The 27,884-nt window shown below is 36.2% G+C and overlaps 1 protein-coding gene across 2 annotated transcripts in view; it reads left to right on the forward strand.

Moving 5' to 3' along the window:
• Positions 1–368: 368 nt before the first annotated feature.
• Positions 369–27,884, forward strand: part of LOC114043682 (axin-1) — a 159,968-nt gene continuing 132,452 nt past the window's right edge. For both annotated transcript variants that reach the window (XM_027862766.1, XM_027862767.1), the window contains exon 1: positions 369–1,337. In XM_027862766.1, coding sequence (XP_027718567.1) covers positions 460–1,337 — 878 coding nt within the window. In that variant the 5' untranslated portion in view covers positions 369–459. The remainder of the gene's footprint in view (positions 1,338–27,884) is intronic.

The raw sequence follows: 27,884 nt of genomic DNA on the forward strand, positions 1-27,884 counted from the left end.
AACTGGCAGGCATGACTCTACCTTAGACCAAATTTCATGGCGTGTGTGTGTGTGTGTGTGTGTGTGTGTGTGTGTGTGTGTGTGTGTCTGTGTAAAATTTAATTGCAAGAATAATTTTATAATTAAGTTACCAAATTAGTTTATATATTGAGTTAAAGAAAGCATTGTATGTTCATTGTTCCAAATAGTGGAACAAAAATGGACAAACTAAAAAATAAATATTTTGCTGAAAACCTGAGAAATACTTTATTTTCAGTCCATGTGGTGGGAGGGCAGGGTACTGTAGTCTTGCCTTGTAAAAAACCTAAATAGCTGTATTTCTACAGGACTACTTTTCCTAATCCTTGTCCTCTTAATGGTTTCAACAGGACAGATTGATTCACTTTGGAACTATAAGTACTGGTGTACTGAGATTAGGGTGCTGCAATCATTATCCCTTGACGAACACAGAGCCCCAAAATGAATGTCCAAGAACAGGGTTTCCCCTTGGACCTTGGGGGGAGCTTCACTGAAGATGCTCCCAGGCCCCCAGTTCCTGGTGAGGAAGGTGAACTGGTTTCCACAGATCCCAGGCCAGTCAGCCACAGCTTTTATTTTGGGAAAGGCGATGGGATTAAAAGTGAAACTTCCATGGCCACCCCGAGGCGATCAGATCTGGATTTGGGGTATGAGCCTGAAGGAAGTGCCTCACCTACACCCCCATATTTGAAATGGGCTGAATCATTGCATTCTTTGCTGGATGATCAAGATGGAATAAATCTATTTAGGACTTTCTTGAAGCAAGAAGACTCTGCAGATTTGCTAGACTTCTGGTTTGCCTGCAGTGGCTTTAGGAAATTGGAGCCCTGTGACTCCAATGAAGAAAAGAGGCTTAAGTTGGCAAAAGCTATTTACAGAAAATATATTCTTGATAATAATGGGATCGTTTCTCGTCAAACTAAACCAGCTACAAAGAGCTTCATAAAAGATTGCATCATGAAACAGCACATTGATCCTGCCATGTTTGACCAGGCCCAAACTGAGGTCCAATCCATGATGGAGGATAACACCTACCCCTTGTTCCTTAAATCAGATATTTATTTGGAATACACGAGGACGGGTTTGGAAAGCCCTAAAATCTTTAGTGATCAGAGCCCTGGGTCAGGGACAGGGAAAGGTATACCTGGATATTTGCCCACTTTGAATGAGGATGAGGAATGGAAGTGTGACCAAGACACAGAAGAAGATAATGGCAGAGATTCAGCTCCATCTAGCAGGCTAACTCAGAAGTTACTCATGGAAACAGCACCCCAACGGGCCTCATCAAATAGGAGATACAATGAAAGCAGAGAATTCAGGTAAGTTGTAAATGTGATTTTCATGTTTTGTGCTGATTTCTGAATTCTAGGGAACAACTTGGGGAAAACCTCTTTTAGTTGATTGGGAACTGTTGGTGAATTTCAGCTCAAACTGAATTGTAGTACATTTATTTTTTGTAGTACATTTATTTTTTTTATCCTGATACTGAATGTTGTTTTCACTTCCTCAAATCTTATTGAAATGTTAAATATCTTGTTTGTAATTAAGAATTGAGTTAAAAAGTATGACTTACTGATGACAAAGAATTTTCATGTTGATAGTCATTTTAGTTACACATCAACACTGACATTAATAAATCAGTACTCATTTGTGTAGAAGATGGTAAGTTTCTGTGGTAAAAATAGCCTTTCTAACTTAGGGCAATTGGGAATGGATATTCCAGTGTGTATATATACTTAAGATTTTACATTGTTAATTCTGGTGTTGATTTTGGAATCTGAATTTACTTACTTTACTTTTTGGTACATTAAGATTCCCTTTCTTAGGAAAAGAATAGTTCTGAGGTTTCTGTGCGATGAGTTGATGATACATAAATATGGTACATTCAGTAAAAAACCATAACAGCTCTTTGGAGAACTTTCTGTCACAAAGAGCATTTCTATGGCTTCTGTTGCAGGGTTTGGAGGCAGAGAATTCATTTCTTTACCATCAAGATGTCTAAATATTGCTAAGTACTGTTGACAGTCTAAGATTAACAATGTTTAATCTTTGGTTAAGCTATCTTTTGTTTTTAAAACCATGATCTAAAAATCTCCCCTGGCAACTTGTGCCAGTAGATAAAACTGAATGTCTGATCATCAGGTTGGTGTAACTTTGGAAAAGCATTTCATTTCTGATGTTGTCCTTTTACTTAATCTCTGGAGTGGAAAGTTATTTTTGTTTGTGGAAAATAGTCTACTGAAGATATCGGAGTACTTTCATTTTCCTACTTATTTTCCTATAGATTATGAGGAAAGATTGTTGTTGTTTATGAAACTTTGAAAACTGGGAATTCATATGATACCCTGCTGGTTTAATCAAGAGTATGAAAAACAAATTCCCAAGTCCTTGGACTTTCTTGTGGAGTTAATAAAAAACCTTGATCAGTTCTTGAAGTATAGTTTGACAGGGAAATTGACTCCTTGTTAATATACATAGGATTAGTTATATCTAAGTGTTTAAACACACTTTTATTCAAAAGATACTTGTAAGATCAGTTGAAGTATAGTTTTGGTCCTTCCCTAATAGCAAAAGCCTATTTATTTAGCAAAATGCAGCAACTCTTTTAGGTTCAGAATATCTAGGAAAATAGCCCTCCTGGTTGAATTTGTCATGCTTTAAATTTTTTGCTAATTTGAAAAGCTTGAAAACTTTCAGAATTGATCAGAAAACTTTCAGATAAAGTGTGATTAAACATGCAGCACTCAATTCAGGAGAAACATTTGGTCATTCCCTGGCTTTTAGTTGTTTTGCTGTGTTTTGTGATCCATGGTCCATCATATTTGGTACGTTTTAAAATTCTTAGTCATGAATTAATTTTGCTTCTCTCTTCGAGTTAGGTGTAAACTAGCTGTGACAGGTAGTTTTGTTGTCAAGTTAGTAATACCTTTTTCTACTTAGAAACAGAGAAGCTTAGAATTGGAATGAATTTGAGAGATAATCAAGTCCAGAATCTCCGTTTTACTTTTAAAGAAACTAGAACCTAGGGATAGGATGTGACTTGCCCAGGATCACTACCTTGAGAAGGGAGTAACTAAATTGGACTAAAATTTAGGTTCTTTCTTATGAAGAGTCAAATGATGTTTCGAAAGTAATTAACAGTGGATAGAATACCTGCCCAGGAGTCAGGAGGACTTGAGTTCAAATTTGGCCTCAGATGCTTACTAGTTGTGAGACCTGGGCAAGTCCCTTAAGCCCAAAGTAATTAAAATTGAGAAAACATTTGAGTACCTACTCAGTGCATGCTTTCTGTGTTAAGCCTTGGAAAAGAAGGTCCTGAAGATTGTGAAGATGTGTTAAGATACAATCTCTACCCTAAGGTTAGTCTAGTAATAAACTAAGTAACATAACCCAGAAATTAGTTTATGAACTAATTTTTTCCTCCTTTGGTCATAATTTGATAGTAATTTTGTATCTTTGTGGTTTCAAAGAATCTAAAATGTTAAATTTATTTAATAAGCATTCATTGAATAGATTTAATGAAGTCTTTGAGCGAATGTCCTGCAAAAAAATAAATTTCAAAGAAAGTTTAAGCTATAGTGTTCAATTTTATATGAAGGGATGTAACCTTAACAGTTATATGTGATGCCACAAATATATTAATCATTTGGTCAATTAAAAAAAGTTTTGTTGATGCATTTTTTTCATTTCTTTCTTTCTAGTTTTACTCTCCCTCTTTCACCCCTCCATAGAATCCTCAGTTGTAACAAAGAAAAATGGTTGAGTAAAACCACTCAAAACAGCGACTATCTGAGAGTATATGCAGGTATTCTACACCCATTAAATCAAAAAGAGGGTAGATCCTTTTTTTATCTGTTCACTGGAACCAAGATTGGCCATTGAATTTAGTCCTAATTCATGCTTGTTTATAGTTTGCACTCGCACTGCTGTAGTCATCGTTATTATTCTCTTGGCTCTACTTTCTTTGCCCAGTATCAGATCAACAGATATTTTAATTTTATTCTGAATTGCTCGTATTTGTTTTTCCATGTGGCACAATGATATTCTGTTACATTCAGTATACTGAATTTTTTCCCAGCCATTCCCCAGTTGATGGGAATCTTTTTTGTTTTCAGTTTTTTGTTACCACTAAAAGTGCTGCTGTGAATGAATGTATTGGTGTACGTGAGGCATTTCTTTATTTGACCTAAAGGAGGGAAATTCTGTATATCGATTCACAGATTTTAAATTAGTAATAATTAGACTAAATTTTTTACTGATGACAGTAATGATGATGATGATGATGATGATGTTTTTAGAAACTGAGATGGGTCGAAAATGGAACTTTTCTCGGTAATCTTATGTATTTGGACATTTAAAAATGCTGGATTTTAATGATTTAATTAATTAATAAGATTTTAATGATTCCAGCTTGCTGTCTTAGAAGCTGATCTTTTTAACGTATATTCTCTTGGTGATGCTAGTTGTTGGAGAATTATGGAACATCACTTTCTCAACAAAATCAGAATTGCAGGTGACCCTGAGGACAGTGAATAGGTAGACAGACACATGTTGGGTGTAAGGAGGTGTAGCATCCTTATGTGACGATGAATGATAACAAACGGACAAACCTGAGTGACGCTGGTTTTCCCAAAACAGTAAAAGAACCAGAAGGCTTCTTTAGGTACATCTTTAAGGAATATTCACTAAAAGTCATAAGAACTGCATGGCATGAGAAAGCATCAAGAGGTTGTGAACTGCATTGGTGGAGGAAATACCCACCTATAGAAGATCACAAATCCATTGAAGTATTCCTTTCAAAAGAGATGACTCCTCATTATTAAGTATAACAGTGTTGGACCAAATACCACCAATTTCCCTTTTTTTTCTTTTTCTTTTTTTTGCTGCGTGTATTCCTTCCCTTTTTCCAATATTTAAATTCTTTCTAGGCACTGGGAGGTATATAGATAAAAATAAGACATAGTCTTTCCTTGCAAAGATCTCAGTCTAACCATTGACCTTAGACTTACAACTCAAATATACTGTAGTTGTCTGTTTATTTGTTTTCCCCTTTTGAACTTTCCCACTGTGATATCATGGTTAAATCACCTTAACTTCCCTGTGTCTTAACTCTCTTGTTTTAGATGAACAAATTGAATTGTGTTGTGTGATTATTAAGATTCTTTTCAGTTCTAAGATAGTTTGCTTCAATATGCTAAGGATTTTGCAGCATATGAACTTATTAAAATATTGCCCATTATTATGTAGTCTTGAAGATGAAATCCATTTATTAGAAGTGAATGAATTTCTGGAATCATGCCAAGCATTTCAAGTGGACATCTATTGGAAAGTCAAGCATTTTTTTGTATGAGATGATGGTAAAGAGGTGTGTTCAGATTAGTTAAAAATATAACTTTATTGCTTTATGACTTGTACAGTTGTGATATAGGCAAGCTTTCAAAATAAACACTATTATCAGAAAAAAATTTAAAAAGATGAAAGAAGAAAATAATAGTTATTAAATTAAGGATTAATAGGAAAAATAAAAGCATTAGTTCACTGTTACTAGAAAGATGTTTTTGTTTGCTTTAAAAAGAAATATTAAGGTGAATAAACTGCAGAAGACTCAGCCAGTTCCATAATGATAGTGACATATATTAAATGACTGTTTTTAATGGGTTATGTGTTTTCATTCTTTTTTTTAATAAAAGAGCAATGTGGATGAAGCCTTCCCATCTTTGAAGGCCCATCTTCTTGAAGCATTACTTCATTTCTGTCAGTTTTAAACTATAAAACTTATGGTTTGTATTACATTAGCACTATATTTACTGTCTACCATGGATTGGGTCAGGTGTGTTAGTCTTATCTCTCCAACTAGGTTTTTAAATCGTTTTTTGTTTTTTTGTTTTGGGCAATGGGGTTAAGTGACTTGCCCAGGGTCACACAGCTAGTGTTATGTGTCTGAGGCTGGATTTGAACTCAGGTCCTCCTGAATCCAGGGCCAATGCTCTATCCACTGTGCCACCTAGCTGCCCCGTAGGTTTTTAAATCTTTGAAGACAGGAATAATGGTTTATTAGTACGATCCTGTAGATCCTAGCACAGTATTTTAGTACATCATTACTTATTATTTGACTAATTTAACAGTTGTTGGAAAACAGAGCTTATCCTTTGTGTCTATAGCATGAGTAGAACATGGTAAAATGTATTTCCTATTGATTAAGAACTTCAAGGCAAGACAGAGCATCCACCCAAGTCTTATACAGGTTGTAGAAGAAGGTTAAGTCTCCTTTTTCTTGCTGTCATTACAGTTTAATGTGTAAAAAAATGGCCTCCAATAAAGTTTTGCTTGGTGTGGAGATGATCTTAGGTTCTTTTTTTTTTTTTTTTTTTTTTAGTAATTTACTGATGCCTTTTATTTTTATATAAGTCATTCCTACTTATACTTCTCTTCCTCTCAAAGCCTTCCCTTGAAACAAAGAAAAAGTTAAGTAAAACCAATTGGTGTAGTGATTGTCTGGCAGTGTAAGCAGTAATCTAATGCAATATAATTTTCCAAAGCTTCATTCTTTTTATTGCAAAGATACCACATTTAATTTTGATTTATTTATTTGCTTGTTTTATTGATATGTTTTGTTACGAGCATGTCCCAAGAAATACTCAAACCTTCATAACCTCAAAAATATTTAGTCAAATAAGTTTATTTTGTTTGTTTGTTTTAGGCAGTTGGGGTTAGGTGACTTGCCCAGGGTCACACAGCTAGTAAGTGTCAAGTGTTTGGTCTGAGGCCGGATTTGAACTCAGGTCCTCCAGACTTCAGGGCCAGTACTCTATCCACTGTAACACCTAGTTGCCCCTTCAAATAAGTTTAAACTACCTAATAATGTGATTGTTATTGATAGTACCTATCACTTTCTAGTTCTATAGTTGAGAGAATAGCAGAAAGGAAGTGTGTACTTTAATCTTGGTAAAATGTTACCAATTTTTTTTGTTTGACTTGAATTTTGTTGATTTTTTTGTTTTGTCCTTACATTGTAGTAATTTTTATTATTTAGGTTTGCTTTCTTCACATTGCATAACTTCATACAAGTCTTCTTATGTTCCTCATAGTTGTCATTGCATATGGCAGTTTATATTTCATTACATTCCTGTACTACTGTTCATCCATTCCCTGATTGTTGGATAAATTTTGTTTTTAGTTTTTTAAACATTACAATGAATAATTTCATGTTTTTTCTTATTCGTTCATATAAAGCTCTAAAAAACTCTAGTATTTGCCAAGCCTAAACCCGTCATGAAGAAACTGAGGCCCAGGGAGGTCATTACCTTGCCCAAGTTTGCCCACAGCTAATCAGTAGCAGAATTGTAACTCAGGTTCCTGTGCTCATTGCACTATACCATGCTGAGTGCTAATGGAATAGGTTAGCCAAGAACCTGATTATTGGCAGAGTTATTAGGTAAAAGCTTTAGTGTTTAGGGCTGTGGGATTCTGGAGAAGATAATTAAATCTTTGTTTTCAGACATCTTGCTCATTAACTTACATTTGTACTTGCCTCAGGTCTATTCTATGAAGTATGTTCTCATCCAGAAGTTCTTGGATAATACTGATTATGAGGTAGTGTTTCCTGGCCCAGAGTGTTTATAGTAGTGATTACTGTGAAAGCTGAAAACCTATTTCCATTCTACACTTCTTTTCTCACTTCTTCATAACTTTCTCAGATGTTTTCCCTTTGGGTGGAAATTTTTCATATTTGATTTCAACCCAGAAATGAATATTTGTTTGGAAAAAGTCTAAGACAAATCTTTTCCATTACTCTTGCATTAGATGAATGGGAGAAAAGTACTTTTCTGCTTAACCAATTTTTATATATTTTGGGAACTCTTCTGACAAACGGTAAGATTTCAAATCACCCAACTTGTTATCTCCCAGTGAAAGCTATTTGCTAAATTTGGGAAGAAATAATAATCTCAGTTGTAAATGAAATAAAAAAATCCATGTGAATTTTAAAAAATTTTCTACTGACTTAGTGAAAACAAGGAGTGTACTCTACTTTGAGGAAGCATGATTTACTAAATCTGAACCTATCATATTCATATTGGGATGTCATTGCCCATCACAGTGGAAGTGTAGACATCTATTTGACACCTGAATTGATGATCATGAGTACCCGATTTCTTCTATCTTTATTCAAAAATGGCTTTTCGATTACTGAGGTTTCAGCCTCAGTCAACTTTTTTGTGGTCCTGTGGCAACTAGTCAGACACAGCTATATGACCTTCCCCAGCATCTTATATAATAAGCTGCCTCTGGGATGCAGCTGCTCTAACCCAGCAGAGGCTGAGTTAAAGAGGAGTCTTGGCACATACCGTTTTCAAAAATTAGCACTTGTGTGGAAATGAGCTTAGAGGTACAGTCCAACCTTCCCTGTTATTTTATAGATGGGGGAACTGAACTAAGTAGGGGGAAAGAAAGAGAAGAGAATAAGCATTTATATAGTGCCTGGCACATAGTAGGTGCTTAATAAAAGTTTATTGATTGATTTCTTTGATCCTCATGACAAACCTGCAAAATAGGTACTGTTATCCCCATTTTACAGTTGAGGAAACAAGCAGACAGGGTAAATGACTTGACCAGAGTCACACAGCTAGCAAGTGCCTGAGGTTGGATTTGAACTCAGGTCTTCCTGACTCCTGACCCAGCACTCTGTGCACTGTAGAGCCACCAGCTGCCTCACCTAAGGAGGTAAGATGACTTACACAAAATCAATAGATAATGTGATAGCAGAATCTGGATTCAAAATTGAATGTCTTTGACCTAGTCTTGCACTCTTTCCAATGTGCCACGCAAACAGGTATAGTTTCTTTTTTTAAAGGCTTTATGTCATCAACTGAGTGGCACGGAAGATAAAACTGACCTATGCAATGTGCCCCTTCTGTCACAGAGAAGCTTCACGCACAGTTCTTTCCATTGCACACTAAGTGACTCTTCTGCGCTTTTTTTTGCCTTTTTTTGTAGACAGGCATTCTGATGCTTGTGATCTTGTGGATATCATTTGAAGCAAAACGTTTCTGCCTCGATCTTCATTAAACCTAATAATCAATACACATTTATTAAATACTTCCTGTCTTGTGTTGTGCCTTATCTTGTGGAGCATATGATCTCTGCCTTTGACGAGCTTATAGTCTCTTTGAGGAATTAAGGCTAGCACATCAAACAGCCCAAGAACAGTAATAACATCGGCCCACATATAGGACTGTCACAAGTATATAATCTCACTTTTTCAAGCTTGAGAAAATTTAAGCAATACACACATGTAGTCTATTATATGAAGCACTATTCCTTGCCACCCCCTGCCTTAAGTTTTCATTTATTTATTTAGGTCTAATACTGATTTTCATTGATGTTGGTGAGCCAACCTTCTCTACTAATGCAAATCAGCTACTGTTGTGTGACTTCTATTCTTAAGACAGTTACCTTGGCAATGAGAAGTTAAGGAATTTGTCTAGAGTCACACAACTAGTATGTGTCCTAGGCAGGACTTCAACCTAGTTTTCCCTCTTTCTTAGGGTTCTCTCTTTCTCTCTTCCATATTGCCTCTTCTCCCTTAAGGTTTTGCCTTCTGAGGCTGGAGCTTCTGTTGTATCATTGGTTAGTACAATTATTGTTTAGTAACCACTCCTAGCCATTTAACACTTATCTTTAGATATAAAACTTTTCAGTTTGCTTTGAACAAGATTGTCTGTTTCGCTTTTTGTTACTTATGCTTTAGCACAATGCTTGTCTGTAGGAGCTTGATAAATGCTCGTTAACTGACTTTATTCAACAAACATCTAATTAAGTGCCTTCCAGATAAGCCATCTGGAAAGCTGTAGATCAAGTTTCACCTCAGGTAGATACTCACTGTGGAGCCATGGACTCATCATTTAACTTCTCAGTGCCCTTTAACTTAAACTATATAAGTTATAGGCAAGTTATTGATTTGTACCAGTGGAGGGGGCAATTTCCAGACCATTCCCTGTGCTGATGAAATCACCTAATCCCTGGACCTTTCCCTCCCCATTCTCACTCTCCACCAGAGTGAAAAGTACCTTCAAAAAGGCATTGAAAGAGATGGGAATGTAAATAAGATACCATCTCCGGAAGTTTACAGGGTATTAGAAGAGATAAAACATACGGAGTTTAAGTGTGTAAGAGAAAATTGAGTTTACACAAATGGTATATTGGAATATAGACTAGAAAAAGTCCAGTAACCAGTATTCTTGTCCCTACTCTACCACTGTTACCACTGCATACTCTGTGACTTTTGGTGAGTCATTTAAGGCAAGGTTCCTAGTCTTCTTCCTTATATGTAACATGAAAATGATATGCTAGGCTGAATATTGCTTGACCCCCTAAAATGATATTTATTTCAGAGGAAAAAAAGTTTAAATATATATTAAAATATACAAAATATATTAAAATATATTCACTATGCAAAAGACTGTTGTTTATCTTTGCCATTGTCATCATTGTCACTTTGGTTGTTGTATTACTAAAGGTATCCTTGTGCTTTAATCAGATTTTTATACAAGCCAGATTTGGGGGAAAAATTGTGGTTTGTATATAATGGTAATTCTCTATCTTTGTCCTATGGGGTTGTTAGGAAGTTCAGATGAGTGAATGCTTTTTTTTTCCCTTTAATTTTTAAAAAATTCTAAACTTTACAGATGCCAAAAGAGAACATTTCCATATACAAAGTGGAACAGAAGAGGGTTATGTAAGAGAGATTACATAAGAACTCATTATATAAGAACTCTGTAATCTCTAGTACTTATAGCTTGCTTTAAAAAAAGGATGTCTTTTGTTTTTACATTGCCTAAAATTCTCTCTGTGTCCCTCTCCCCAGCAAATTTTTTTAAAAAGAAAATAAAGAGAAAAATCAGAATTGGCCAACATATCCAAAAAACATCTGATAATACATGTAGTGTTCCATACCTGTCTAATCTGCCCCCCTCCTCCCAAAGGAGTGAGAGGACAATGTTTTAACATCTCTTCTTTGGGGTCAAGCTTGTTCTTTGTGTTAAAGCAAACAGAACACCTAAAGATTTTCACCAGTTTTCAAAAGGTTTTAAAACATTCTCCAAGCTTTTCCACTGCATTTCTTCTCCAAGTGACCCAGGTAGAGTTTGGAAGCGTGTTTTGTTATTTAATTTTCCAGGACAACATAGGAATCATTATTGATATAGTGACCACACATAGAGTCTTATGTCTGCATGTACCAAGAGAATGGAAAAAGAAGCAGTATCCTTACTCTGTATTGATGAAAATAAAGCTAATTGGATTGTGAAATTGTTTTCTTTTTAAAAAGATCCAAAGCAAAAAAAAAAAAAGTGATTCCATAATACAAACTCGTGTTATATGAATTCAGAGTAAGAAACTGCTGCCCTGAGTATTAATGAGAGGTATCATGGAGGAGCTGGGTCTTGAAAGGGGCCTTATAAAACAAAATTTTGGTAGTGATCATTCATGTTTATAAACTAAACTTTACAAAAATTTCTTGTAAACAGTGAGCTCCACTAGTACATTAAAATGATTTCATTTACAAAAATCAAGTTTATACATAACTTTTCAGGAATACATTTGAAGGTATATCCCACCTAATGTTAATTGTTTTCACAGAAGCATGAGGCATGAGAATGATGTTAGAGAACAGTTAGTTCTGTAGAAAAATATTATAAAAGGCATAACAAGTTGACTCAATAGAGTTAATATGACTGAGGGCAAAGTTCTAGCTTGACTTGTTACTGATAATCTGATTTACATCTCTGGTATTTGGTCAAAATTATAATGGGTTTTCTAATGTAAAAATGAGCTTTGTTATAATTTTTTTATATCAACATTGGTTGGGGCAATGGTAACCGAGGTATGCCTCAACTATATAAATTAATATTCTTGTACTACAAGTTAGCTGAAATACTGAACTCATAGCTAAAATGTAGAACATTTTTTTCTCTTGTACAGTCTTGTGATTTTCTTATTCAGTCTTTTTGAGAACAGTTTGTTCATTTTTAAAAAGAAAGTTAATCTTTTTCTGTGCCGTGGAAATGTTATGTGATCATAGTGTACCTTAAGTTGAAAAGCAAGGAAAATGAATGGTGGATGGTGGAGAGACAAATGGCACACGTGAACCTAAAGAAAAAAATGGCATTAATCATAGTAAAATTCTGGAAAGAGTCTGTGTGTTAGACTCAGAAATAGTAGTTGGGATCTACTTCTGACACTAGTTGTGTGGTCAGGTTTAAGTCACTTAGCTTCTCTAAGCCTCAATTTCTTCCTTTGTAAAATAGGGATAATAACTTACCTTATGGATTGTTGCAAAGATCAAATGAGATTATGTAGTGTCTTATAAACCTTAAAGTGCTATATTAATGTTGGCTGTTACTGTTGTTATGTTTATTAGACATCAAATACTCCTTCCTAGTTTAAAAAATTTGACAGTGTGTCTAGTTTTCTACAAATAGATAAATAAAACAGTCTGCCCATTAAGAGGAACTAGTGGGACTGAGGTTTTTGAGAGCTTTGCTGTGATAATTTTTGAAGCTACTTCGGCAGGGCTGAGCTGGTCATTCTGTGTGAATTCTAGGTGTGACTGTAAAGTGATGATACTGGTTTTCGTATGTGGTTTATGGAACCAGCTTCGTTGTTTTATGGTCATGTCATGTACTTGGGAACCTCTTCTGCCTCTCTCTCTTCCTTCACTCCCTGTCTCTTCTTTATGAAAGCTTGCAGGTAAGGACTGTAGTGATGGATTCAGTTAGATTTTGAAGAGAGAGTCCCATTTACACGTTGCTTTTGTGATATATAAAAATATGTATGTGCACACACACAGAGTATTAGGCTTGGCTCTGATTATTTAATGGTACGTAAGTTCATATAGATCTTCCCATGAATTCTTTTGTTTCTGATTCTCTCTTGTCCAGGCTTCCCATTGATCTATCTCTATTTTTTAACAAATGCCAGATGGTTTTGTTGACTGGTGCTTTATAATATAGTTTGAGGTCTGGAAGTGATATTTTCCCTTCATCTCTGCTTCTTTTCATCATTTCCCTTGATGTTCTAGATCTTTCATTTTTCCAAATGAATTTTGTTACATTATCAAGTTCTATAAAACTCAGTAAACATTTATTAAGGACTTGCTACGTGTAGACATTGTGCCATTTTTATTGGGTGGTCACTTTGTGCACGATTGATGAAAAGACATGGACAAGAATTAGATAGTATAAGAAGGTGTGGATGGGTTTTAGCCTGTATCTTTATGAGGAATATCTATGTCATTGAGATCACAGATTTGATTTTATCAAAGTATTAAAGTAGGGTTCAGGTTGGAAAGAAGGGGAAGGAACAAATTCTAGATTTAGGGCACAACATGAACAAAGGCCCCAAAAGTATGAGCAAGTATAAGCTTACATTTTAAAACATGTATTTCTATATACATATTTCATTGTCCTCTTGTGTTTTCTTTGTATAATTTTATAAGTCTGTGTCCCAGTCTCCTTAGCTACTAGTGGCCTCTTCTCTGAGATTACTTTTTCTATCTACCCTGTACGTATGCTGTATGTACCTAGTTATTTTCATGTTTGTTTCCTCCATTAGAATGTGAGCTACTGGAGAACAGGGACTGATTTTGCCTTTCTTTTTATCTCTAGCACTTAGCATAGTGCCTGAAACACTGTAAGCACTTAATAAATGCTAATTGATTGACTATTCATGTTCCTTTATATGAAGATTTAGAGATGAAGGATATTAGGGGCCATCTAAGCTATCTCCTCTTTCGTTTTGCAGATTAGGAAGCTCAGGCTTAGAGACAGGGAAGTATCACTGTAGGAATCATTTGTGGGAACATCTACCACGTGAGAGTTTACCAGGGACCCTGTAGGTTCTTTTGATTTACACCTGGAGAATGGTACTGTTATATTTCTTTTAGTGATGATTCCATTAAAGACAGCCCCAAATGTGCATTGCTCCTTCTGCGAGCAGTAATGGGAACTAGTTGTTGGTCTTTTTGGCAAGTCCAGAGTCTTTTGGAGGCACTAGACTCTTGAGTCTTCAGTGTTAAAGTGTTTGGTGCCTCAGTTAAATTCCAAGAAATGCTCTAATCAATCAATAAGCATTTATTAAACACCTTCTATATGCCAGGCACTGTGCTATACAGTAGATAAGTCTTGGGAAGTTGCCTGATATACACAGAAGTTAAGTAACTTGCCCCAGGTCACATAGCTGATAAGTGTCAGAGGGAGGATTTGAATGCAGATTTCTTTTTGGTACTCCTAGCTTAGCATTCTGTCTTTTATATCACACTGCCTCTAAATTAGTAGGCGTAAGATTCTTTAGATAATTTCTCTTGAAGACCTCTTACTATTTCTTGGAGCTACTATATGAATATTATAACTGAAGTCAATCTTAGCTATGTATCTTGTGAAGGGAAAAAGGAATTTCTTAACATGAACATATTGACTTACGGCTCTCTAAACTTATCTGTCGGTAGTGGAGTTTAATGGAGAGCTCTTTTCTATATAGAGTAGTATTCAGACTATTTCTAATGACAGTTGAGTTTTAAGAAGTTTAAGTTACTGTTGACAGCAGTTATGGCCTAGTTGTTGTCCTTTGCATATGGGCTAAGCACATAGTCAGGTTCAGTAGGATTCTGGGAATCATCAATGAGAATCTTTCTTTTTGATAGATATCATCCTTACTTTATCCTATAACACAGAATATAACAAACCCTGCTGGGTGGCAGAGAAAGAAGTGAGGAATCATCCTGTGACGGTGCATAGCCTTGAAGAGCATTGTCGATTTGTGGTCATGCGTCTTCATGGTACTTGGATTTGGATGGGGAAGTGAACACAATTTGTAACTGGAATATTATTATATGCTAGATGCTCCATATAAAGATAAATAAGACATGATTCCTGGCTTCAAGGAATTTATCAAATGGGATAAAATATGAACACATACTATAATACAAAGCAGAATATGATAGGTGAATAGAAGAGGAATAAGAAGTGCAAAGTAATGTATAAAAAACTGAGGAAAGAGGTTACTTACAGCTGTAATAGAGTGCCTCATTGCAGTTAGATCTTGAGAGATGTGTGTTAGATTTCAGCAGGCAGAGTTTGGGTTGGAGGTTGGCCTTATGAATTCCAAGAATGAGGGAAGGAAGGAGCTAATGCAGAGAAGCAGAAGGGTGAGTAGTATAGTTGGGTAGGATCATTAAGGTAGTAGTTAAGAGTTTATGAGGGAAAGTATTATGAAATAAGGCTGGGAAGGTTAGGAAAGATTAGTTAGAGTCAGATTGTGGAAGACTTTGAATGTTGGGCTAAGGCATTTTAACTTTATTTGGAAGGCAGTGGAAAACCATTGAAGGTTTTTCAGAAGTGACATAAACAAAGCTGTGTGTAGAGTCCTTAGCTGTGTTTCAGTGTGAAGGTTGTATTGGAGGTAGAGAGACCAATTAGAAGGTAAAATGCAATATGATCCTGAATTTATTTGAGTGGTGGGAGTAGAAAAGGAGAGAATTAATATGCAAGAGATTTCAGAGGTAGAATTGACAGGACTTGGTTGCTGATTAGATACAGAAAGTGAGAGAGAAGGAAGAATAAAAAATGGAGGAAGAATTTTTAAAAATTTGATTTTGAAACCTAGTGATTAGAAAGATAGTGCTTCCATGAACAGAAATAGGAAAATTAAGAGAAGGGGAATGTTTAGGGAGAGTAATAGTTTTGGGTTTGAACGGACCTCTATTGAAGGAACATCTATATGCTTCCTTATATAGATAGTTGGAGGTAGGGAAATGGGTTTGGAGGCCTATGAATCCTCTACATAAAGGTGAAAGTTTAATAGTGGAAATAAATCATCTTAAAGAGAGACACAGATACAAAAGTGAATTACACCTACTGCTCTTTGATTCAAAGAGCTTTACTTAATAGAAGAAGTAGGGAGGCTTGCTTAGTCTGTCAAAATGATTGAGTCTTGAAAACCTTAAAAACTGTTGTTCAGAGATACAAAAATAAATTTAAGTGTAAAGTTACTCTGTTCTTTTCTTTTCCATTGAATAATATAATTTTCATTTCTCCTTCAGCTGATATTGAAACATTTTTTGGTTTCTAGAGATACAATTTAAATAAATTCATATTCTACTTTTGTGAAAACCTTGTTACTTTTCAATGACAATTTTCTTACTTAAATCTCTGAAGTAAGCAAGTTAGCAAACTACTTCACAGATCTGAAAATTCCAAGTTTGATAATTAGCCCTTTGTGTAGGTATCTGTGTCAGATTTATCTTCCATAAGACAGTTCGGTCCTTTTGTCTTTAACCTTAGTTCTCTTTCCTACATCCTTCTCTGTTCTTTTAAATTACTTTCCTTTTTCCTGTTTTGCCTCATATATTTTCTGCATGATCTCTGGCAGCTCAAAATCTTGTTTATGTAAGCACTTTATAGCCATGCCAGGGACTGTGTTGCTTTGATTGCTCATTTAGGACTCAGCCAATGACAATACAAGCTTTTATTCCCAGTCTTTGCTTTCATCCTATGTTCCAGCATCAACCTGAACAAACCAACCAGAGCAGGGTTCTTAACCTGGTCCCGTGAACTTGTTTCCTTTTTTATGTGTATACTTTGATAACTGTATTTTAATATAATCAGTTTTCTTTGTAATCATATACATTTTGTGCATTTAGAAACATTGTGAGAAGGGGTCCATAGGCCTCACCAGATTGCCAAGGTGGTCCGTGACACAAAAAAAATAATGATCCCTCTACCTAGATGAAGGAGCAGGACTTGTGCTATAAGTCAGCTCTTTTTCAAAGAACTGTAAGTGCAGTTAGTATTTTGAATGTGTCTTTATCCATTATTGCATAAGGTTGGTGGGCTTCAGTCTGGTACTTGGAAATCTTTTTGTCATTTAGTGATTTGAGTTGGCAATATGGAACTTGATGTATATTAGGGCCTTTGTGGTAGGCACAAAGTGTTGTGCTTTTTGGCTGTGTAGCATGGCTTTTGCTTGTTAATAATTGGAGCTTAGATGGTGATTTAGTAACCTTTGGATGACATGTCAATGTTTGATGTATATTGAAGCTGAAGTATGGAATTTCAAAAATGCTTCATGTGTAATTATTTTAAATCTTTATCTAAATTTTAAAGTGTTGATTTATTTAACACTGTAGAGAAAATTTCTAAAAACACTGACATTTAATACCTACAGTGTTTATACACCTGATGAAAAGACTGCTTCAGCAGTTTGGGACTGTTGAGTGTTTAGATCCAAATCATTTCCAAGGTAAGGATTATCTCTTTTCAGGATGGCTGTCAGATTACATTGTGTTGAGCTTAACCTTAACACTGTAGTAAACTAGTTTTTCAAGGCATCATCGTCCTTCCTTGAATCTCATGCATTCTTGTCCTCCCACCATTCATGCCCTACCAGTCCTTAACCCTGGGATGCCTTCACCATCTACCTTCTACCTTTTCTACTTCTTCCAAACTGCTGAATGTTGCTGGAGGAAGTCGTGCAACTGAATGTTTCCAATTTCATGTTGTCCAACTTCACCTGGTCCCTCACCTGTTATATAACAATCTTTATTCATCACTGATTGACTCTGAATCATTTTCCTGCAGCAGCTTTCCTAAAACTTTCCCTCTCCTCAGGTTCCCAGACAGTATGGTATAGTGCTGGACTTAAGAGTCAGGAGGACCTGAGTTCAGCTCTTGCCTCAGACACTAAGTAGCTCTGTGACCCCAGGGAAATCACCCCTTCTTGGTCTAAGTTTGTCTTCAGTACAATGAGGAGGTTGGACTGGGTAGTGTCTAAGTTCCCCTTCCTTCCAACTCTGAACCTATGATTTTGTGACTTTGAATTTTTTTTCAATAGAAGATCTTATCTCATATTTTATCAAGAAAATCTAGACTCTCAATCAGGGTAGCGCAGTATAGTAGAACGAGAGCCAGGCAGCTAAGTTCTAATCCTGTGTGACAGTGAACAAATCCCTGAACCATTCTGGGCCTCAGTATCTCATTTGTACAGTGAAGATGATTTCTAAGGCACCTTCTAGCTCTAAGTTTCATTGTGATCCCATGATCAATCCCTCATCTCTGTTCAATTCCTCAGAACCTGTCCACATCCTCACTGATCCTCTCTTCTTTTGTTCTGTTCTCAGAGGATAAAATGGTCCTTTTCATTGATTTCAAGGCTTTTTTTAAAACTGTTTTCCCCTTAATCACAATCCCTTCTTGTCTTTGGGAGCTTACCTCATCTGTCATTCTATTTCTTTTTGGTGATGTGCTGTTTGTTCCTTCTTCAGTGTTTATCCATGGAGTTATTCCTCCCCTGCTCCCCTACTGCCTAAACTCTTATCCACATACTTACATTAGAAGAAACTGAAAATGGGAACTTAGACTAATAAGTTGTGATTTTTGCAATATAGTCTTTACCATTCTTCTCTCCCCCACCCAAGTCTGGCTTGTATGAAACATGAGTGAGGGTCATAATTGTATTCTGGTTGACTTTTGTCCCTAACCTTCTATGGCAAGTGGCAGAGCCTATGTGTAATTTGTATTTTAATTTCTATTAAAATTGCCATTAAGATCTTGGAGCCCCTCTCCTTAGAGGCCCCTTCCCTACTTTTCTCCCTCAACTATATTGTGTCTTCACAGAAGGCATACTTTTTTCCCCCAGTAAATCAATAAACAAATATTTATTCATTACCTATTATGTTAGGCCCTGAGAATACAAAGACAGAAATGAAACAGTTGCTACTTTTAAGGAGCTTCCATTTTAATCAGGATAGATAACATGTACACGTATAATTGTAGGCCCTGACTAAAGGTTCAGATCAGCTCTCTGGACCATCTTACTGTTACAACACCTACCCTCTTACTGGTAGATCTCGCACTAGCAGTTCTGGCTTCCTAGAGAAGCACTGTAACACTTGACTATAACTCAAGCTGTCAGGGTCCTAGCAATAACCTCTGTGTGTGTGTGTGTGAGTGATACTCCATTTGCCACTGTAGCTCATGAGCCCATATAGATGTGCTTCTCCTATACATAAAATCAATCACAGTGATATCATTAGCTCTTAAACATAAAACATTTACTAAAGGATAAGGCAGAATAAATAGTATTTGTAACTTCGCAGTTACTCGATATAAGAGTAATGAAATAATATTACATTACAGTCCATACATGTATACAAACCTAGCAGAGAGGTACATTAGTGAAGAGAACCTATGTAGTCAGGACCATTCATAACCACATTGTAGGCCTTGATGCCTGTGTTCCTTTTAGGAAAAATCTGTTCCCCACAAAGCTCCTGCTCTGTTAGCTGCTCCTCTACTTGTCCTTATCACTCTCTTGTTGAACCAATTCCCCTTTTCTACTTTGAAAATGATGAAACTGTGACTGGCTCTTTTAACTCATAATTAGGCTTAAAAGGGGGCTGAGAAAATGTTATACTATTTTTTTTTTTTTGACAAGCAGTTCCATTATGCCAAGGAATTTCACAGTTTATTAGATTGGTTCTCTGGGTAATTCAAACAAGTGCATCCAGTTCCTTAGTCAGTTGGATTTTACATTGTCCAATCAGCTATCAGCTTCTTGTTACAACAGAACAGAGCTCCCTGAAGACTCCTTAGGTTGACACTCTGGCTAATATAAACAGCTAGTTTATACTCAACAGAATGCTACATTGTTGAATCATGTTCATAGCAAAGCCCCTGTAAATCTGTCTTTTCACTTTAAACCCTTTAAGAGTGTACAGCACAAACAAAACCAATGCAGCCAAAATTAGAAGGAAAGCAGAAAGCTGGGAAACAATCTTTACAGAAAGTATCTCTGATATAGGCCTCATTTCTCAAATATATAGGGAACTGAGTCAAATTTCTGAGAATACAAGTCATTCCCCAGTTGACAAATGGGGATAATAAACGGGGATAAATGATAAATCAAAGGATGTGAACAGGCAGTTTTCAGATGAAATTAAAACTATTTATAGTCATATGAAGTCTATTGATTAGAGAAATGCAAATTAAAACAACTCTGAGGTATCACCTCACTTATCAGATTGGCTAATATGACAGAAAAGGAAAATGATAAATGTTGGAGAAAATGTGGGAAAATTGGGACACTAAAGCATCAGCGGCAGAGTTGTGAACTGATCCACCCATTGTGAAGAGCAATTTTGAACTGTGCCAAAGGGCCGTCAAACTGTGCATACCCTTTGGTCCAGCAATACCACTATTAGGTCTGTATCCCAAAGAGATCATAAAAAAGGGAAAAAAACCCTATATACAAAAATGTTTATAGCAGTTCTTTTTGTGGTGTCGAAGAAAGAAAATTAAGGAGCTGTCCATCAATTGGGAAATGGCTGAACAAGCTGTGGTATATGAATATAATGGAATACTCTTGTGCTAGAAGAAATGATGAGCAGGTGAACTTCAGAAAAACCTGTAAAGACTTGATGAACTGATGCTGAGTGAAGTGAGCAGAACCAGGAGAACATTGTACACAGTAATGTGTACATTACTGTGATGTGGTTGATTATGTGATTATCAACTATGTGATTATGTGATGATCAACTATGATATGATAGACTTAGCTCTTCTCAGTAATACAGTGATCCAAGATAATTCCAAAAGACTCATGGTGGAAAATGCTGTCTACATCCTGAGAAAGAACTATGGAGTCTGAATGCATATTGAAGCATACTATTTTCATGATTTGTTGTTTTTTTTTTTTTTTTCGTGATTGTTCCCTTTTGTTCTTTTCATTCACAGCATGACTAATGTGGAAATATGTTAACATGATAACCTATATCATGCTGTCTTGGGGTGGGGGAGGGAGAAAAATTTGGAACTCAGTCTTATAAAAAATTAATGTTGAAAACTCTCTTTACATGTAGTTGGAAAAAAATTAAATACTATTTAAAAACAAAACAAAATAAAATAAAGTGCAGCAAAGAGCAACCAGGTACTCATGAGGAGCTTCATCTCTCAAACTGTAGATGGCCTTGAAGTCTGATAGTTGAAATTGCATTAGAGTATAATATCTCCTCCAGTCAACAAGCTCCTAGCCTTACCTTTAGCCAGTCCCTAAGTGATATTTCTCTTCTAATCAGAAACTTTCCATATAAAGCAAATGAAACCTTCCTGTCACCTCTTACTGTTAATGTCTTCTTAAATCCTCTGCTCTTGCCTTCTTAACTGTTCCTGTTATCTCCTCTCCTGCTGGAGGTCTTCACTTTTAGTTCCTAATGGCTCAAATCAGAGCCTCAGTGACTCATGAGAGAAATTCATGAAATCATCTTTCTTTTAATTTTGAAATCCACGAGCTCTGATTTAGTCTTCCCATAGTCTTGAAACACTTATTTGATTTAATACTTAGTGAGTTTTAACCTCTCAAGCTCTTAAATAAGTCATGTGAGGAAGCTGATAGACCACACAATTCCTTGCAGCCTCAATCATTTCTCTGCCTTTAAATAGTCCCTTTCAAGTTTTTTTACTTCCTTTTTCAGTCAACAGGCATTTATTTTCTCTTCCTTCCGCTCTTCTCTGCCCTCTTCCCCCCTGCCCCAGGAAAAAAACAAAATTCTTGTTACAGATATGTATAGTTAAGCAAAACAGATTCCCTCATTGGCAATACCCAAAAATGTATGTCTCATTCTACTTCTTGTGAATGGCACGCTTCATCATCAGTCTTCTGGAATTGTGGTTGGTGACTGCATTGATCAGAGGTCTTAATTCTTTCATTGTTATTTATCTTCACAATTTTCTTACTGAATAAATTATTTGCTTGATTCTGTTTACATTGCTGTGTGTCAGTTCATACAAGTCTTTCTAGGTTTCTATGAAACACTATCCCTTTTATCATGTCTTAGGGCACGATAATATTCCATTATACTAATTTACCTTAATTTGTTCTGCTGTTCCCCAGTTGATGGGAAACACCCATAGTTTTCAGTTCTTTGCCACTACAAAGAAAGCTGCTACACATGGTAATTTTGTGTGCTTATGCTTTTTTCTTTTTTTCTTTACTTTTTTCTTTTTTTAAAGACATTTCATTTTAGAGATACAGTCTGTATTGTGATGTATATAATACTACTTCTAAAGAGCAAATTGTAACTCATGTTTATATAGAACCTGAAGATCTATGAAGCACTTAATTCAAAACAATTCCAGGAAGTGCAAGTGGCATCCCCATTTGACACCCAAGGTAACTGAAATTTAGAAAAGTTGTATCTTGACAGTTACACAGTTAATTGAGATAATATAAGTGAAGTGCTTTGCAAATCTTAAATCATTATATAAATGTTAACTGTTGTTATTAATAATATAAAACAAATTGTTGTTATTGTTAAGTGGAAGAGAGTCTGAACTTAAGACCACTTTGTTTGACATCAAGTGAGTATTCTTTTTCACTGTACCATGCACCCTTTTGACAGTTACAGTGATATGATTTTTATCTTGGCTAGTGTTAATTATATGCTGGAAGAAAATCACTGTGTAGTCTTGTAAACTCTGACATTCATCTCTTGTGTCCTGTCTGTTTGAGGTAGATTTTTTTTCTTGACCTTGAATATAAGCTGGATGAATCCCATTTCCATATAATGACTGTGATTCAGGCTTCTATTAAAGAGATTGAATCTGACTCAGTAAAATTCATCATTTTGAAATCAAGGAGGAAGCATTCCTATATTCTTATGCAATAGAGGCTGGAGTAGAGATAGAAAAAGATGTCATCTGTGTAAATGACTCTAAATTACCTGCAATTTGTTGGGAGTTGCCATTTCTAAATAGTTACTGCAACAGTGAATATTTGAGGAAGCATTTGATTATCTTGAGCTTGTAAAATGTAATTGTCCATTTCTTAATTGGAAACCTTTGTAAAGATTGGTTAATTATTTGAAGCAGGTAGTACTTTGTCTGCTAGTGCTGTCTTTGAGTAAGGGGATTAAAATGGAAGTCTGAACTTTACAAGATGCTTGTGCACAATGATGATAAAAAGAATCATAAAATTCAGCACTGGGAGGACCTTTAAAGATCATTTAGTCCAATCCCCTTATTTCCTAGATGAGGAAACTGAGACCAAGAGGAGTGAAGTGACCTCTACCTAGGGTCACAAGCAGTAAAGCTGAGATTTGAACCTGGGGCCTAGTACCCTTTCTCCTATATGATATACTATCTAGTCCAACCATTTGAAAATTACTTACTGTACATAGCTCATGGCTGATGTGACATCATGTGTACTTATTTTGGGGTATTTCTTAAAATCCTCCCTTATAAAATTCTTCTCCATTGTAGTTCATGGAGACGACTTAGCTTTGGATGAAATCAGGCAGTGGACATATGGAAAGTGTGAGAGTTTTTGGGCAGTGAAGAAAAAAATTACAGTCTTTGGTTTTAAGATTGTCTTTTTCTCTCCCAAAGTTTCCTTCCTGTATTATGGAGGTGTCCCCTGTACAAAGTCCAACAGTGGGTTATAAACCTGGAAAGGTTGATTGGGGGAAGTTTCCGTGGGACCTTGAATACTATTTTAAGAAATATGAACTTTAATAATATAGGGAGTAATTTTTTTAACTAGACTATTGACGTGACAAAGTTGGTGTTTTATGAAGATTGATCTGATAGCAGTGTAGGCCATAAATGAGAAGGATGAGGGACTATAGAGACTGGAGGGCCCAGTTAGGAGTGTGCTGAATAAGGGTTCAGTAAGAAATTTGCTTTTTTTCCAGCTTTTCTGCATCTGTCACATCTTTTGAATTAGATGAAGTAAAAATGAATATTTATAAGCTTTGGTCACTTGACATGTAAAGTGTAGGTATTAAGTATTTGAAATAATGAAAACACAGAAACAGTTTCAGTTATTTTCATCCATGCAGTTACAGGCAGTTCTGTAATTTAACATGAGTCTAAAAGTCACCCAGCTATGCAAAATAGAAATAAAAACCACAGGACTTATGGGGAAAATGGGATTAGGGGAACAACATTCTAACAGGATCCAAGGGGAAGCCACCTGCAGCCATTTGACAAGGGGAACTCCCGCTGTGAGATCTGGGTCACGGGTCACCACCTATAATGCCAGCTATTCTACTGCTTCATGAGAGATGTAGGTGGCATCACCCAATGACCAGGAAACAGAAGACCTTTGGCACAGCCTCTTCTGTGAGGTGTCCCCCAGGGCACACACTATCTAGACCCATTTCCACTGAGGTGGGGCTTTTCCCTGGGCAAGTGACTGGGGGCAGTGAGCGTCAGAGGGTCCCCAGGTCATTGTTACATCTCTTCTGGGGTGGATGGGAGTGTATTGGGCATCCCCTTGTCATTCCTTCCCTTCCATGCCTGTCTCTCCAGGGCCCCCTGTCTCACTACCCAGAGCGTTATACCCTGTCCCCCAGTAGCTCTCACCACATCTAACTTTTTCCCTCTGTCTAAGGGAAAAACATCTCTCCTTCCCACAAGTCCCCTGCATGCTGTCACCTCTACTCTGTGGAGGTCACCTCTCCAACTCCATGCATGCCCTGCAAATCACGTATAAACAACCTTGAAACATGTGGTATGCTCATACTGTTCCCTAATATATCAATCACGTTAAAACAAATTGGTGTTTTCAAAACAAGTGTCAGAGTAACTGGACTTTTTTGCTTATAGTAGATGCTGTGATTTACCTCATTGGACAGTGACATTCATACTTCTCTCACCTACAAACAATAAATATTTAACAGATGAGAGAATGCAGACATGAAGATAAAATGAAATTTAAACAAGTATCAGTCTCTCCTGCTCTTGCCTTGTACCTTCCTTTTTCTTCCTTCCTTTCCCTTCCTTCCTTTCTTCTTCCTTGCTTCCTTTCCCTTCCTTTCTTCTTCCTCCCTTCTCTCTTCCCTTCCTTCCTTCCTTTCTTCTTCAGTCCCTTCCCGCTTCCCTTCTTCCATCCTTCCTTCCTCATCTTTTCTCTCCTAACTAGATAATCTCTGAAGTTCCTTCTACTTCTCCTGAATCTTGAGTTCCTGTTTTAGGCTTGTGTACCTACCAGATTGTGCTTTTTTAAACATGCAGATACTGTTGCTTTAGGTTAATATGTGATTTTGTCTTTAGTAGCATTGAATATCACTCAGGTTTTTGTTGTTGGCTTTTTAAAATTTCAATTTTTTTTGTTCCATTTTAAGTTCCAAACTGACTCCTTCCCTTCCTCCTTCTCTATCCCACACTAGAGAAGTCTACATTTAACACAGATATACACACACATGCTACATACTATGCATACTTCTATTTATCAATTATTTCTCTGGAAGTGGATTACATCTTCCTTTATAGGTCTTTTGTAGTTGATTTGACTATTTATAGCACTCAGAATAACTTAGTTGTTCATATTAATTCTTTGAACAATATTGCTGTCACTGTATACAACGTTTTCTTGGTTCTGCTCATTTCACTCTTCATTATTTCATGCAAGTCTTTGCATGTTTTTTGAAAATCAGCTTGCTCATCATTTATTATAGCACAGTACATGAACATTTTTACACATAGAACAGAACGAGAGGATTATATATGAAACTACAGATTTCTGTTACATGCAGCTTGGGTTTTTAAAAAATATATCATTTTCAGCAATTCTAAACCTATCTTGCTTTTGTCTGCTTTTGAACTTCCTTCTATTCTTTTCTATGCATTTTAAAAAAATGCTCCATTTGATTCTATTTTCTTTCTTTTCTTTTTTTTCCTTTTAGATCACTGTTGGAGCTTTTCTTTTTTTCATATCCTTCCACCCTCAAATATCCCTCCCTTGTAACAAATATACATAGTCAAATGAAATAAATATACAGGTTGGCCATATCTAAAAATGTATAGTCTCATTCTGCACCTCTAAGTCTGTCCGCCTCTCTGGCAAGAAGTGAGCAGCATACTTGCTTCATCATCAGTCTTCTGGAGTCATAATTGGTTTGAAAGTTATTTTTCTTTATAAAATTTAGCCATTGTAGAAATCATTCTCTTGGTTTCTTTCACTACACTCAGCATCAATTTATGTAAGTTTTAGGATTTTCTCAAAATTTCCAATTTGTCATTTCTTATGGCACAATAATATTCCTTTGCATCCATACTATAATTATTTTGCCATGCCATAATTGATGGATACCCCCTTAGTTTCCAGTTATTTGCTCAGTGAGTCAGTCAGTAAGCATTTATTAAGTGCCTACTATGTGCCATTCACTGTACTAAGTGCTGCGAATTAAAAAAAAAAAAGCAAAAGTCCCTACTCCTAAGGACCTCACAATCTAATAGGGGATACAACATGAAAACAACTATGTAAGAACATGATACGTATAGGATAAATTGGAGATGATCAGCAGAGGAAAAAAAAACTAGCATTAAGGGGGATCAGGAAAGGCTTCTTGTTCAATAGTACTCCATTGTACTCATATAATACAGCTTGTTCAGCCATTCCCCAATTGATAGGCATCCCCTCAATTTCTCATATTTTGCCACCATGAAAAGGGCTACTATAAATATTTTTGTACATCTGGGTCCTTTTCCCTTTTTTATGATCTCTTTGGGATTCATACCTAGTAGTAGTATTGCTGGATCAAAGAATATGCACAGTTTGACTGTCCTTTGGGTATAGTTCCAAATTGCTCTCCAGAATGATTGAATCAGTTCACAACTCTACCACCAGTGCATTAGTGTCCTAATTTTCCCACCTCCTTTCCAACATTTATCATTCTCCTTTTCTGTCATATTAGCCAATCTGATAGGTGTGAGGTGGTAGCTCAGAGTTGTTTTAATTTGCATTTCTTTAATCAGAAGTGATTTAGAGCACTTCTTCATATGCCTATAGATAGCTTTGATTTCTTCCTATGAAAACTGCCTGTTCATATCCTTTCACCATTTATCAATTAGGGAATGGATTGTATTCTTAGAAATTTGACTCAGTTCTCTGTATATTTGAGAAATGAGGCTCTTATCAGAGATTCTTGCTGTAAAGATTGATTCCCAGCTTTCTGCTTTCCTTAAATCTTGGTTGCATTGGTTTTGTTTGTGCAAAAGCTTTTTAATTTAATATAATCAAAATTATCTATTTTATATGTCAGAATGCTCTCTAATCTCATTTGGCTGTGAACCTGTAACTCACTTAGCTTCTCCTTTAAGAACTGGATGTTGTACCACTTGGTGCATTATATCTAGTACTGATATTATTTCATTGTTTATGGTAACTTTTAGCAAGATGTAGTTTCCTTCCTTATCTCTTTTAATTAGGTCTATTTTTGCTTTTGCTTTGTCTGAGATCAGGATTGCTACCCTTGTTTTTCTTTTTTTTTTTTTTCACTTCAGCTGAAGAATTACATTCTTCTCTAGCCCTTTACCTTTACTCTGTGTGTGTCTCTCTCCTTCAAGTTGTGTTTCTTGTAAACACCATATTTTTGGGGGCAGCTCGGTAGCACAGTGGATAGAGCTCCAGCCTTGGAGTCAGGAGGACCTGAGTTAAAATCCGGCTTCAGACACTTGACACTTACTACCTGTGTGACCCTGGGCAAGTCACTTGACCCCGATTGCCTCATCAAAAAAAGCAAAAACAAAACAAAACAGAAACATATTTTTGATCCATTCTTCTGTCTGCTTCTGTTTTATGGGACAGTTCACCCCATTCACATTCACAGTTATGATTACTAACTATATATTTCCCTCCATCCTATTTTTCCTTCAGTTTTCCTCTCTCTCCTTTTCCCTCCATGACAGTGTTTTGCTTCTACCACTTCCCTCGGTCTGCCCTCTTTTCTGTCAGTTTGCTCCACCCCCCCCCACCCCCACTTAATCTCCTCCCTTCCTTCTTTCCTTTTAGGTAAGATAGATTTCCATATTCAA

This window comes from Vombatus ursinus, unplaced genomic scaffold, assembly GCF_900497805.2.
Source record: "Vombatus ursinus unplaced genomic scaffold, bare-nosed wombat genome assembly UNPS02014770.1, whole genome shotgun sequence".
Classification (NCBI taxonomy): Eukaryota; Metazoa; Chordata; class Mammalia; order Diprotodontia; family Vombatidae; genus Vombatus; species Vombatus ursinus.